The sequence below is a fragment of the Leucopleurus acutus genome (assembly GCF_964270905.1).
Source record: "Leucopleurus acutus genome assembly, chromosome: 9".
NCBI lineage: Eukaryota > Metazoa > Chordata > Mammalia > Artiodactyla > Delphinidae > Leucopleurus > Leucopleurus acutus.
The window spans coordinates 33104838-33120844 of NC_139144.1; the positions used below are offsets into that span (position 1 = coordinate 33104838).

Consider the following 16007-nt stretch of genomic DNA (forward strand, 5'->3'; position numbering starts at 1 on the left):
TTTTAGATCCCTGCTCATTTCTAATGTAGATATTTAATGCTATAAATTTCTCTCAACACTTCTTTAGCTGCACCCAAATATTTTGGTATTTTATGGTTTTGTTTTCATTCAGTTATATTTTTTTTCTTTGAAACTTCTTTTACAACCCATGGATTATTTTAACATGTATTGTTTAATTACCAAATGTTTAGAGACTTTCTCAGTGTTGTTATTTGTTTCTAGTGGGATACCACTGTAGTCATAGAAAACACTTTGATGGTTTCAATTCTTTTAAATTTGTTGAGGTTTGTTTTATGGCCCAGGATATGAACTATATTGGTGAATGTTTAATGTGTATCCTGTTGTTGGGTACAATGTTTTATGAACACCAATTAGATCCTATTGGTTGACTGTGTTGGTCAGATCTTCTACAGTCTGATTTTTTGTCTAGTAATTCTATCAATGCTGAGCAAGGATAATAAAATAATTGTGGTTTTTCTATTTCTCCCTTCAATGTTCTCAGTTTTTACTTCATTCAGTTTGAGGCTTTGTTATTTGGTGCATACATATTTCGGATCACTATGTCTTCCTGGTGGAATGATCCCTATTATCATTATGTAATGCTCCTCTTTTTTGTAGTAATTTTCTTTGTTCTGAAGTTTATATTATCAGATATTAATATAGCCATTCCCTAAAAAAAGTAATGTTTTCATGTATATCTTTTTCCATCCTGTTACTTCCCTCTACCTATGTTGTTGAATTTGAAGTTTCTTGTAAGCAGCAGATACTCGGTAGGTCACGTTTTTTAAATCAACTCTGCCAATTTCTTTTTTGATTTGTATATTTTAACTATTTACAGTTAAGGTAATTAATATGTGAGCAGTTAAGTCTACCATTTTACTACCTGTTTTCTATATATTTCCTCTGTTTCTCATTCCTCTGCTTCTCTTGCCTACCTGAGAGTTACTTGATCAAGTTTTAGGATTCCATCTTGATTTATTTATAGTGGTTTTGAATATATCTTTTTGCTTAGATTTTGTAATAGCTGTTCTGGATGTTATAATGTTCATATGTGACTTATAAAAATCAACATTTTACCACTTATAATTTTTGGTTCAATCATCAAATAAGATTTAGAAATCTCCTGGAGGAAGAAAAGCCCAAATTTCTGCTCTTTCCGTTGTTCCTTTTCCCTTCCTGATGCTCCAATATTTCTTATATCACTTCCCTTCTGTTTGAAGACCTTCACTTAGCCAGTCTTTAATAGTAGGTATGCTAATGGAAGGTTCTTCTATAGTTTTCCATGATCTGAGAATGTTCTTATTTCCCCACCATTCCTGAAAAATACTTTTACCAAGTATTCAGTTGACAGTTCTTTAAGAACTTGAGAAATATTTTGCCACTTCCTTCTGGTCTTTTGTCGTTTCAGATGAGAAATATAATGTCATTCAAATTGGTGTTCCCTAGTAGGTAATGTGTTGTTGCTCTTTAGCTGTTTTTAATTTTTTTCTTTGTCTTTAGTTTTCAGTAATTTAATTACAATTTGTTTAATCATGGATTTCTTTGAGTTCATCCTGTTTGAGGTTAGCTTAGCTTCTTGGATCTCAAGGGTTTTTTGGTTTTTTGTTTTTTGTTTTTTGTTTTTGCTGCATTGGGTCTTCATTGCTGCATGAGGGCTTTCTCTAGTTGTGTCGAGCAGGGGCTACTCTTCGTTTCGGTGCGCAGGCTACTCATTGCAGTGGCTTCTCTTGCTGTGGAGCACAGGCTCTAGGTGCACGGGCTTCAGTAGTGGTGGCTCGCGGGCTTTAGAGCACAGGCTCAGTAGTTGTGCCACATGAGCTTAGTTGCTCCGCAGCACATGGGATCTTCCCTGACCAGGAATCGAACCCGTGTCCCTTGCATTGGCAGGCAGATTCTTAATCACTGCGCTACCAGGGAAGTCCCGGACCTGAAGGTTTGTCTTTCACAAATCTTGGAAATTTTCAGGAATTATTTCTTCCAATACTCCATCAGCCTTACTTTTCTTTCTTTTGGGACTCTGACGGTAACAAATATTCTATCTTTTGTTATTGTCCAACAGGTGCCTGAGGCTCTTTTCATTTTCCCTGTTTGGGGGTGGGGGTGTGTGTAAATTCTATTGTTCTACCTCCAGGTATACTGATTCTCTCCTGTCATCTCCACTTAACAAGATTAAGCCCATCCATCATGACTTTTATTTCTGCTGCTGTATCTTTCTGATCTCTAATTTCATTGTGTCCTTTTTTCATAACTTCTTTTTCACTGCTGCTATTTTCTATTTTCTTTTGTTTCAGGAGAATTTGTAATTGATTAGTGAAGCATTTTTATAATGACTGCTCCAAAATCCATGCCAAACAATTCTAACACATGAATTATCTCAAGAGTGGTCAGTCAACTGTTTTTTCCTCATTCAAGCTGTGATTTTCTTTCTTGGTATGACAAAAGTGATTTTTTATTATATCCTGGACATTCTGTCTATTATGTTAGGAGACTCTGAGTCCTATATAAATCTTTTATTTTAGCAAGCAGTTACCCTGTTTGGGTTTAGCATGCAATTCTTGACCTACTTTTGTGAGCTGTGGTTCCAGTAGCAGTTTTACATTCAGAGTCTTTCTGGTATTATTTTTTGCCAGCATGGTTTATCTAGAGTTGCTGGGGCCCCTGCTTCTGCTACCCGAGGGAGTGGGAAGTGATTTCTTAAGGTCAGACCACCAGGTATCTCTTGTAGAGGCAGGATATGGTAGCTTCCCCTCCCTGTGCCCTCTAGCTGACCCAGTGTCTCTGGGTGGGGTTAGAGAGTTGCATGCAGAGATCAAAAGAGGCTTCCTGGAGTAGGAAGCTTGCTGGGACGAAGTCCCTTCCTGTTCTACATTCTTGCACTGGTGCCTCTGGGTTAGAGAAGAGAGCCTCAGGCTCACAGGAGCTTCCTAAACTGGGCCACATTTCTTTTTTAATATGGTTGACAACCAGATAATTTAAGAAATTTGTTTGAAACCATACCAAAAGCTTATGGCAGAGTGAACTTAGGTCTCCAGCAATAAGTCTAGGGCTCCATTTATTAAAGAAATAGTATCTGAAGCAATGCACAATTACTTATTAAGAGATTAACTTACTGCTTTCTCCTGTAACTTAACTAGAGCGTGAATATATTTTAAAACAGTTTTTCAACAAATACTGATACGAAGCATCTGCCATCTGACTTGCTTAATATCCTAGTAAACAAGAAAATCAATTAACACAAAAGCTTTTGCCAAATATTTCAACAGATTAATGCAGAGATACAATTTAGCCACCAAGAACACCACTTAAACACTGTGTTAGTCTCAGCAACAAATAACAGAGTTCTCAGAACTTCAATTTCTTCCTCCATAAAATGAGATAATATCTATACTTCAGAAAAATATGTATTTCATGCCTTTGAGGAAGAAGAAAAGATAATATGATAGAGTGAGGGGAAAAATATTCTGTAATATTCTACAACCTCCTTCTTCATATATAGAAAATATTAATATTAAATACTGCAAAAGGCATAACATCTGCTAATTCTGGGGGAAATTAAAATATGTTGTTATTTTATTCTCTGAAATTCCCTGGGATTTTTTAACCTAAAAAGTGGGATCTGGGCTTCCCTGGTGACGCAGTGGTTGAGAGTCCGCCTGCCGATGCAGGGGACACGGGTTCGTGCCCCGGTCCAGGAAGATCCCACATGCCGCGGAGCGGCTGGGCCCGTGAGCCATGGCCGCTGAGCCTGTGCGTCCGGAGCCTGTGCTCCACAATGGGAGAGGCCACAGCAGTGAGAGGCCCGCGTACCGCAAAAAAAAAAAAAAAGTGGGATCTGGATAACAAGGTCCTATTGTGTGACACAGGAAACTATATTCAATATCCTGTGATAAACCATAATGAAAAATATGAAAAAGAATGTATATAGATGTATAACTGAATCACTTTGCTGTACAGCAGAAATTAACACATTGTAAATTCAGTGTACTTCAATAAAATAAGTTTTTTAAAAAAGAAAAATATGTATTTGCCTGACACAGTAGATACTAAAAGCACAGCAGTTATTGTTTACAATAGCAAAACAATATCCACCCTACAGGGTTAAGTTTTTTTTAATTTCTTAATACTTACAGCCTGATTTATTTTGTGTTAGGCTTGGCTCGTTGGGCCTCTGTTATTTTATGACCTTTTGCCACATAAATGTGTAATGCTTTCTCTAATTTTTCTTCTTCTCTAAGAAATTACGTACTGGGCCAATCTCTCCACTGCCACCCACTCTTACATGAAATCAGTTTAAAATGAACACCACATGCAGTCTTGAAAGAGAAAGGCCTGTGTATGGAGGTGGGGAGGGCCGTTTGTACTGCTCTGCCTTTGTGACTGGGAGAAAGAACTGTAGACTTTGGATTGACATGCATATGGGACTAGAAGATACCTCTTTTTAAAAACTTATCACACCAAGGGATTTAAGTATCTATAAACACAGTCATTTATAACGCTGACAAAACTGTTCAATCAATTACCAAATTAAATAAAATCTACAAAAACATTCAAATCAATAATGGTTATTGAATGGGACCTATGTGTTGTTCACTGAACTTGAAGCTCTTCCTGAATCTCTACTTATGAATATGGAACTGCCTACCAGGGAACACAGCTCGCCAAAAGCTGAGCATGCCTTTCACATGAAGGCAGAGGATGAGATGGGACAGCTACTTCTTTCTTTGTCATCCCTTCCCCAAATAACTGCAGGGCAAGGACAGCACAGAGTCCTTGGTAGGTATAAGACTCACTGAGATTGTACCTGCTTATTCCCACTGATCGTGAAGAGAAGGTTCGAAACCAAGTATCAAATATAGAGTCAGGGTCATCAAGTGAGAAAAACAGCTTTCCGCTGCATGGAGTTACGGGGTGTTTCGGGAGTGGAGACAGTTTAAGATCTGGATTCACAGGCTTCACCTACCTTTGCCCAGATAGCAGCTGACAGACCAAGAACAGGACTGACGGCTAAAATCACAAGGGTTAACTTCCAACCTTGTGTAAATCCTACTGTAAAACCGGTGAAGAATGTTGCCATTGACTGAAAGAATATTCCAATTTTGTCACCAATTCCTTCATTAATTTTGGAGACGTCACTAAAAGAAGAGACAGTGTTAGAAATAAACATCAGAATTGCGAACACGGAACTTTTCTCCTGAATCTAGCTGGTTTTCTTGTTTGTTTCAGTGTGGGGTAAATTAGTTTACATCTAGGATCTTGCACAGTCACGTCCCCAGCAAGCATCATGTTGCTGCTCTAACGCACACTCCCAGAGGATTTTCTCAAGTCTGGCAAGCCCAACACCTCATTCATTGCTAGTCATGCAAGTCCCCTCATACCCTGCCAGGGTTCTGCGAATGAAAAGATGCGTGAGACACGACTGCGGCTCAGAAGGAATTTCGTGTCATAATTACTTCTGAGTGGTGCACTAATGTCTCCTAACAGATCTGATGACTTCTCTTTCATTTTGTAAGAGTCAGAAGCACATCGGAGTTCGACATAAACCCAGGTACTTACTCTGAGAGCCGGGTGTTAAGCTCCCCAGTGTCATGCACGTCAAACCAGCCTACCTCCTGCCGCATGACAGCATGAAAAAACTGTTTTCTAATTTTGTGTACTTGTCTTCCTGCTGCCAGGCACCAGAATGAAACCTGGATGTAAGCGGCGACAAGCACGCCAGCCCCGATTCCACTGTAATAATAGGCGTACCTGGAAAACGACAAGAAAACTGCACATGCTCTGCTTTCTCATCAATGCACCTTCCCACAACAGACCACTCACCCTGCCTTTTCTGGTTGTCTGTCTATCTTGACCTCCTTCACAAGCAGAGTTGATGGTCGGCATACAGCTACGGCTGCCCTGTTACAGTGTCATGCTTAAGAGTGTGGTTTCTAGGGCTTCCCTGGTGGCACAGTGGTTGGGAGTCCGCCTGCCGATGCAGGGGACACGGGTTTGTGCCCCGGTCCGGGATGATCCCACATGCCGTGGAGCGGCTGGGCCCGTGAGCCATGGCCGCTGAGCCTGCGCGTCCGGAGCCTGTGCTCCGCAACGGGAGAGGCCACAACAGTGAGAGGCCCGCGTACCGCAAAAAAAAAAAAAAAAGACTGTGGTTTCTGCTTTGGCTCAAAGCCCCGCTCTTCACTTAACTGCTGTGTAGCCTTGCTTAACATTTCTAAGCCTCAGTTTTCTGATTGGTAAAATGGAGAGAAGAACTATAACACAGTGGGACTTCCCTGGAGGTCCAGCAGTTAAGACGCCACGCTTCCACTGCAGGGGGCGCAGGTTCGATCCCTGTCTGGGGAACTAAGATCCCGCATGCCGCGAGGCACGGCCATTAAAAAAAAAAGAACTGTTACACAGTAACGTATGAATACACTTGGGCCCATGCCCAGCACAGAGTTAGCACCCAGAGAATGCCGGTTATTGTGAAAGACTTGTGTGGTGCCTTGAAGCGTCACAGCATCAGGTAATCTACCACTGTCCTCCTGCGTCGTTGGATTACCTCCGTATCAGCTGATGAGCACTTGGGGTGGTTTCTGCACATTGGAGAGTGGAAACAAGTGACAGAATTTGCCAGAAAGTAGAACCAAGAGATGGAAATGGTCCCCTGATCTTTTGGGTTATTCATCTGGCAGAGCTTAGATGCCACGAGACAATTGAAAATGAAAAGTATTTTTATATCATCTGCCCAACTGGCCATCATAAGTTATCCTGAAATGCTTAATGAATCAAGTAGCAGTCCTTCCAGTTTAAATTCTAAAAATAAAGAACATGAGCATCTTCTAAATCCAGACCCTTGACCATCTAGAAATGCTAAATTTGTGTTTCCTCATCTGAGTCTTCATGCTGAAAAAAGCAAGCAACTCATGTGCTTCACTAAGCACTTACATTTTAGATAAAGACAAACATGCTAAAATGAAATACAGGATTTAAAAGTTTTTAAAAGTTCACTACTTGCCACCCTCAAAGAAAAATGCTTCTATAAACCATGCAGAAGCTATAAGAATGGCATTGTGAAAAAGAAACGAAATTGAGTTATTTGTAGTGAGGTGGATGGACCTAGTCTGTCATACAGAGGGAAGTAAGTCATAAAGAGAAAAACAGATACCATATGCTAACACATATATATGGAATCTAAGGAAAAAAAAAAGAAAAAAAGGTCATGAAGAACCTAGGGGCAAGACGGGAATAAAGACACAGACCTACTAGAGAACGGACTTGAGGACATGGGGAAGGGGAAGGGGAAGCTGGGACGAAGTGAGAGAGTGGCATGGGCATATATACACTACCAACCGTAAAATAGATAGCTAGAGGGAAGCAGCCGCATAGCACAGGGATATCGGCTCGTTGCTTTGTGACCACCTAGAGGCGTGGGATAGGAAGGGTGGGAGGGAGGGAGACGCAAGAGGGAAGAGATATGGGAACATATTTATACGAATAACTGATTCACTTTGTTATAAAGCAGAAACTAACACACCACTGTAAAGCAATTATACTCCAATAAAGATGTTAAAAAATAAATAAATTAAATTAAATTTTAAAAAATGGCAGTGTGATAACCATATAGTTGCTGATGTCAATGTTTGCAACCTGGTGTAAACATATCTTCCCCAAGCTATACCTGGTAATTTACAATGTATTTATCAGGGAAGATGTAATTAGAATACTAAATTTTAGTTAATAGATAACAATATTTAATTATTATCCAAGTGTTAATGATATAGCGAGACAGTTAAAAAGAAACCTCATTTAAGAAGTAGAATGCATGCTTTGACAATAAATTAATGTATTGTAGGCTGTCAGTCTATGTTTACTCAAAACACACCTGTGCTTAAGCATTTATAAAATGATTACAAGACATTCTGTTTTTCATCAATATTTTAAAAATGCCTCTCTATAGGAATATTTGGAAGTAATTCTCATCTTTCAAAATATGGTCAAATATCTCCATTTTCCTCAAATCTACAGAACCATTTATAGGATAATGTGGAATCATTATCTTCTGAATCACCAAGTAATACCTTTGGACATGTTTTATAAGCTGTTCTAGGAGCAAACTTCAAGATAAGTAAATCATTAATGAAAGCCTCCCCAAGGTGACTTAAGGTTAAAAGGAATATAGTTATTCTGGGACGCCTTGTTTCATATATTAGAATTAGATGCTGTGTTACAAAAAAAATCCTGTTGACTGATCTCATGATATCATGACTAAAAATATCCAGGAATCAAACTAATAATTACAAAGCCATTGCAAATAATGTGATTCCTAATTTAACTGCATTTTAAATAAGGCCACTTTGAACTCCTCTAATTTCCCCGTAGATGATATTCTATATTTACCAATGCATACATCAGTCCAATCCAGGCTTAACCTTAACTTTAGCACATCTTATGCAGCAAATTATTTTCTTTAAAAAAAATATCCTACATTGTATCCTCCTAGAAACAATGATGTTGCTCTCCTCAAAACTTTGATTCTTTATTATAATAACGCAAAATTTTAAACATTGCTACAACTGGACTGAGACTGAAATGCTTAGCAATAATAAGGAAAACATCTACTTACGTGGTCATTTCCTCCTCCAGCTTTTCGCCGAAATACGTACTGTCCAGAAAACCTAGATCACCACAAAGCATATACTGTTATATCTCTTTGTTTTCCATTAAAAATGAATCAAACTTGTGTCACTTAACAATTTACACAAAAATAGGTCAAACTGATTTAATTTCAATTATGTGTAAGCACCACGGCATCCATTCAAATCTTTTACTACCAGCTGTGTGCAACCACACACACACTAAATTCATTGAAGCTTATTTGCAAGAAGAAAGCCACACTGATTGAGGAGTCTGTCAGCAGAAATACTAGCGTCCCTGGATTAAAATATTTTATGCAATAGCACTGCAAGATGACATAGAGAAAAATCTTTTCTAGGCGCTTTGTCCTGAAAAATATCAGTGCAGACTTGACACTAAAGCACTTAATATTTCAAATAGAACACTGCATTTCTCCAGTTTTCATTTTTAGTTTAAAAATATAAAATACAGGGACTTCCCTGGTGGTGCAGCGGTTAAGACTCTGAGCTCCCAACACAGGGGGCCCGGGTTCAATCCCTGGTCAGGGAACTAGATCCCACGTGCATGCCACAACTAAGAGTTCACATGCCACAGCTAAGGAGCCTGTGAGCCACAACTAAGGAGCCAGTGAGCCTCAACTAAGGAGCCCACCTGCCACAACTATGGAGCTTGGTGAGCCACAACTAAGGAGCCCACCTGCTGCAACTAAGGAGCCAGGGAGCCGCAACTAAATAAATAAATATAAATAAAAGAATTGCTAAAATATATATATATATATAGAAAATACAAAGAAAAATGTCATAAATACCAGTCAGCTCAACGTGCATTATTAGCAAATGTTAACGTTTTGGGACAAGGTACATTAAAACTTTAACACTCCTGCCTAAATACACACACACACACACACACGCACGCACTAGCCACTGTTCATTATTCTGGGGTGAGTTTTTTTCAGATTTTCTTTTCTGTATGCAAGTATACACATACACATATACACATACATGCTTATTTTAAAAGGCAGAATCACAGTCCACACTCTGGCCGATTTTCCATGTCAGTATGTGTGTATATATGTATATCTTTATTTTTTCCAAGTTGCATCTATTTCAGTTGCTTCCAATATCTTACTTTTACAAGCAATGCTGCATTAAACCTGTACATACATATTAAATACGGTGAATATTTTTGCAGGGTAAGTTTTCATAATCAAGATGGCTGGATCAACAGGGAGGCACACTATAAATCTTGTAGTTACTTCAGAAGTTACAGTATAACGCGAGACAGCCTGGGTCAGATGAGTGTGATTTTGACAGGTGCGGGAAAGAGGAAGAAAAGTTTTTCTGGCAAAGGGAACAACATGGACAAAAGTTCAGCACATGTTTGAAGAATGAATAAGCCGCTTTGGCAGGGGTGTGGGTGTGTTGTGTGGATGGAAGGAGGTGGATATATGGTTGAAAGATAATCTAGGCCCCACAGGTATGGTGTATAAAAACTAGTAAACATTCCCTGGTTTTGAGCAGAAAAGGACAAGAGTAGAGGTTTGGTCTAGGATGACTTAGCTACCAGAAATGTGTAAGTTCAACTGGAACAGGGGAGACTGACAGATGGAGCTACTGCAATTAAGTAAGGAAAGAGGGTGGAAATGAGAATAGGAAAGAAGGAAAGTACACATAAGATCTAGAGAGTGAGAAGTTACAGGCTCTAGCAACCGATGGAACAGAAGTAGCAAGAGTAACAATTAAAAAAAAAGACCAAGACCTTGAGTTTAAGCATCGGGACAAGGGTGATGTCGTGGTGGGACATAAGAAGTCAGCAAAAAGATGAGATCTGGGCAGATGTGAGCAGACTATTAGTTCAGTTCTGAAGATCTTTATTCTGTGGTACCTGGGACATTCTACTGAAGATGTCCAGTAAGTATTCAAACTGTGGCCCTCCAGTTCTAGACAGAGGTAGGTCTTAAGATGTAGGAGTCTCACACCTTAGAGGTCATAGCTAAATTCAAGAAAGAAAAAAGCCATCTCTTCTCACCCGTGAGGACAGGATGGCAGGTAGGGAGGAAATGACAACCAAGCACAGCACCCCACGGAAGGCTACATTTAGGAGTAAGAGAGAAAGTAGGAAGTCATACAGAGATGCAGAGATGTAGCAAAACATGCAGCAGAGAAACTCGACAGCTTCCACTTTATGTCAACTGGAATAAGTGTACAGATAAATTTCTAATCAGTTATGATTTTGCTTCTGCTCCACATTTTCAAAGATAAAACAGGATATTAAATATCGATAGCTGGGTGAGGATTTTTCTCCACATCAGTCTCAGAAGATCTCATTGCAGATGATCTAGGCAGGAAATGTCAATAGTGTGTATCACAACCAAATCAAGACAAATTTTCAAGTCTAACTAAATATCTGTTTTCTACTCATTGCTACTACCAGTTTTCTCAATTCTAGAGATAAGGGACCAGGAGAATTTGAACAAACATTCTTTGGCAATGGTGGCTTCTAGGTTTACCATCACATTTATTCAGCTCAGAAAGTAAAAATTATGTTCAAGGTCAAAACTGAGTCCTTTATGTTTATGTGTACAATATTCTCTCTCTCTCAGTATGTGTGTGTGTATATATATATAGATAGATAGATAGATAGATAGATAGATAGATATAGATATATAATTTCAGTCATCAGAAACCAACTCTTGCAACAAGTACCTTTTATTTGTGCTTCGGTGGTGTCAAAGTGCACCAGTAAATTAAAAAATGGAGCATTCAAGTCCTCTGACAGAGATGAGCTCTACTCACCAAAGAATGAAATAAAGATATGTTCTCTAGACTCCCTCCAATCAACTTTTCTTTTCCTCCTATCAACTTTTATTAATTAAGAGCTCTCTGGCCCAGAGATTTTTCTTTCCTCTATGAGCTTCTCATAAAATTCTTATCCTGAGGCATTTTTTTCCAGAAAACCAACACTTTGAGGCTAAAATGACTTTAGAGATCATATAGCCCAATAACTTTTTACCTGTATGGATCTCAAAGGGCTACGGCCCAGACCAACCGTTATAAAGAAGAATACTGGAAAAGTATCCAAAGATTATTATTATTTTTCAGTGAGAAAATCCAGAAACTCTCTGGGCTGTATAACAATATCAGCCAAATGATCAGTAGAGAAAAGCCAAAATTTTTTTATCCTAAAACCAAATCTTTTTTTTTAATTAAAGTATAGTTGATTTACAATGTTGTATTAGTTTCAGGTATACAGCACAGTGATTCATATATATATTTATATATATATATATGTACTTTTTTTAGATTCTTTTCCCATATAGGTTATTACAGAATATTGAAAAGAGTTCCCTGTGCTATACAGTAGGTCCTTGTTGGTTATCTATTTTACATACAGTAGTGCGTGTATGTTAATCCCAACCTCCTAATTTATCCCCACTCCCCCAACAAGAAAAGGCAAACATTCCAATGTAGCTTTTATTTTAATAAAATACTTGCTTGGGGCTTCCCTGGTGGCGCAGTGGTTGAGAGTCCGCCTGCCGATGCAGGGGACGTGGGTTCGTGCCCCGGTCCGGGAGGATCCCACATGCCGCGGAGCGGCTGGGCCCATGAGCCATGGCCACTGAGACTGTGCATCTGGAGCCTGTGCTCCGCAACGGGAGAGGCCACAACAGTGAGAGGCCCACATACCAGAACCTCATTCTCCTGGTTCTCCCGCCACTCTGATCCCTCTCTCGGTCTATTCACCGGTTCCTCATGCTCTCCCTCCTCTCTCCATGCTGGTGTTTCCCAGAATTTTATGCTCACTCCCAGGATGACCTCGACCACTTCTGCAGCTTCAGTGACTCCTGCATCTGTCCTAAAGCCACTAAAATGCCCTGCGTCCTCATGGCTAGTGCTCTGGTTCAGGTCTCCGTCATCTCTTACCTCTGCTCTAACAAGAGCCTCCTAACTGGTCTTTCTACTCCAATCAGATCTTTATATTGCCACCAGATTTTATCTTTGGGAACAAGAATATAATTACGTTGCTTCTGTTAATAACCTTCAATGACAGTCCACTGCATGAAGGATAAAGTCCAGGATCCATCACATGTCCTATTGGTCCCTTTGTAATCTTACCACAATAAGTCACACAACGACTTTCCAGATGACTTTTAACCCCACACCTTTCACCTCATCCCAGCAGCCAGGGAACTGCACAGTCACCATCTCGGGGTCAGGGTTGGGGAAGCTGCAGCATAAAAGAAAACAGTGCCCAAGTCTCTGCTTGACTGTTGTGTTCCTGAAGCCTTTGCCCTTGGGGACTAGAGAGGAAACTGGACACGACAAAATATTTTGCTTAAATTTCATGAGACTAAGCTCCGCCCTTTTAGACTAAAAACTACTTTTCACATACTAAGACGAGAGGCAGTAGAGAAGCGATGACAGCTTTCCTCCTCCAAGCCTTTATTCGTTCCCCTCTCTCTACCCTTTCACCACGATTTCGCTCCTGGAAAAGACCTCTCCTCCATGAATGAGCTCAATATGACCTCCTTCCAAGTGGCTTACCCCCAAAGAGGGTGACTGACAAGATTCCAGAGTAACTGACACACGATTCAATTTACTAAATCAACACTAGAATAGACACACCATAGTCTATAGCCATCTCCTCCTTCCATTCCCATTGGTGTGACCTCCTAGAGAACAGGAGGGTACATTTATCTTTGTACTCTCGGTGCACACCCTGCTCTATCTGCTGTACGCAAGCTTGTCCCAAAGATGTACAAAGGTTTCACAGAGCTACCACACATGCAGACCATTTATGAAAATATTCCAACCAACCATTCTCTTATTTTGTATATGCGTCTCATGTGTTGTAGAATTAAACAGAGATACAACAGACCACTACCCTACTACCTGGGGTAAGGAAAGCCTTTTCTAAAACCAAGTAAGGGACTTCCTTGGTGGCCCAGTGGGTAAGACTCCACGCTCCCAATGCAAGGGGCCCAGGTTCGATCCCTGGTAGGGGAACTAGATCCCTCATGCATGCCGCAACTAAGAGTTCACATGCCGCAACTAAGAAGTCTGCATGCCGCAAACTTGCTGTTTTACCTGGCAAGCATCCATGACAGATGTAATTTACACCCAGGGACTCCCTGATTAAAGACATTAGTAAACCACTGCTTTCAATGGTCTTCAAGGTCCATTCTAGCTCAAGAATGCTAGGATTCCAGTTTTCCCAGTCTTGTGCAGGAAACTCCATCAAACACAAGCAAGAGGATTAGGACTGACATATATACACTATCATATGTAAAATAGATAGCTAGCAGGAACATGCTATAAAGCACAGGAAACTCAGCTCCGTGCTCTGTGACGACCTAGGTTGGGTGGGACGGGAGGGAGATGCAAGAGGGAGGGGCCGTATGTATACATAGAGCTGATTCACGGCACTGTACAGCAGAAACGAACACAACATAGTAAAGCAATTATACCCCAATTAAAAAAAAAAACACACAAGCAAGAGGAATTTGGACCTTCTGCCTAGATCAATCCCTCTGACACTTGCCTGACAGTGCGGTTGAGCTGACTGCACGTGACAGAGGTGACTCTGGGAGCCACAGTCACCTCACATGTGCTGCTTTCACACTGGCCTGAAGAGCTGTGCCTTGGGGCTGACCTGCCTGATATACCAATACGTAAGTCTACAGGATGGCACCTTAGGGAGAGAAAAGACCAAGTGGAAAGTACTAGCGTTTGCTTCAATTTTAGGCAGAGTTTGAAACCACAAGTAGAGTGGGAAAAATACCAGAATAAAAGGCAGGATTCCTGACCCAGGAACTCAGCTCTGTCCACTAACAAGCAATTCCATTCTGGTCACTTTGTCTCAACTTCCTGAGCATTGGTTTCTACATCTATCAAATTATGGGTTTAGGCCAGATAATTTTCTAGGCTCTTTTTCACCTACAGAATTCTGTGATTCCGTCTTTCATTTATTCATCCCACTTCTTAAGCACCTATAATGGGTCAGGTGTTGTCTATCTTCATTTTTTTTGGCTGACTTTTATAATACATTGTAGAGAGTACATTCTAACTAATCTACTTTTTGGCTCGAAGAAACATTTCCCCAATACTAACCAAAAAAAAACAAAAAAATCTGACCATACTACACTACTACTACTATTCCAGAAAAACTAGTCATATTTTAAGTTTTAACTCAAACTTAAAAATAAACTACCACACTGGGACTTCCCTGATGGTTAAGACTCCACGCTCCCAATGCAGGGGGCCTGGGGTTCAATCCCTGGCCAGGGAACTAGATTCCACATGCATGCCGCAACTAAGAGCCTGCATGTCACAACTAAAAGATCCTGCACACCACAACTAAAGATCGCACGTGCGGCAACTAAAGATCCCGCACGCAGCAACAAAGATCCCACGTGCCACAACTAAGACCTGGGGCAGCCAAAGAAATAAATAAATAATTTTAAAAATAATTAAATAAATAAGCTGCCACACAAAACAATATACTTCTAAATATTCTGTCATTATTTGGTACTCAATTTTCCAGAAATTTATCTCTCAGAATTTTCCCCATGAAATGGTTAGCAGCAGAGGAAAGCCTTGAGCAAATGAAAAGAAAACATCCATGACAGAAATTTTTATGAAGTACTTAGAACTGAAGTATTAACTAACATTCTAGTCTGGAGAATACTCATAATGCTAGCCTTGAGGACAGAGACGGCAATGTTTTCTGTTTACAACACCAAAGTCTTGAAACACACATTCAAGATCTGCATATGATTTATATGCTCATAGTTTAAGCAGCAAAATATAGATATTACTTTTTTTATATTTATATTACTTATATAAATATAAGTTATAAATATATTTCCACATTTCCCCTTTTTCTCTGAATTATTAACTTGTACTAGAATTTGAGTATCTCATTTGTTCCATTCCTCAGCCCACAATCTGGTAGGAGGTTAAACAGAACCAACCATGATATAGTTATGGAGAAAGAGAGAAGCCACTCATGTGGATGTACCATCGACTGAACCATTAGAGACAATAAATAATGAAGAGTTTATGTGAAGAGTACTTCTGGGTGTTACCCACAATGAGACACGGCAGATCTCCCTCACGTACTTTCATTTCTCGATTAACACATGATCCTCACTGTCTTCCTTTCTGGGTGTCCCTCTGTCTCCTTCAGTGCATGGACTTGGGACTGGTCTGCATGGGTTCAAATACTGACTAATTACTAACTCTATGACCTCAGGCAACTTAAATATACTCAACCCTCTGGGCCCTGGTTTCCTCATCTGTAACGTATAGATAATAATAGTATCAACCTCACGTCCATGAAAGAAATAAAGGAGTTAATATATGTAAAGCACTAAGAACAGTGCCCAGCACGTA

The 16007-nt window shown here is 39.9% G+C and overlaps 1 protein-coding gene across 2 annotated transcripts in view; it reads right to left on the reverse strand.

The window, feature by feature from the left end:
* The window catches only part of ABCB1 (ATP binding cassette subfamily B member 1), a 128851-nt gene that overhangs the window by 64787 nt on the left and 48057 nt on the right, over window positions 1–16007 (reverse strand). For both annotated transcript variants that reach the window (XM_082846349.1, XM_082846348.1), the window contains exons 5-7: window positions 8603–8654; window positions 5554–5745; window positions 4961–5132 (exon numbers count right to left, since the gene is read on the reverse strand). In XM_082846349.1, the coding sequence (XP_082702475.1) occupies window positions 4961–5132; window positions 5554–5745; window positions 8603–8654 (416 nt within the window). The remainder of the gene's footprint in view (window positions 1–4960; window positions 5133–5553; window positions 5746–8602; window positions 8655–16007) is intronic.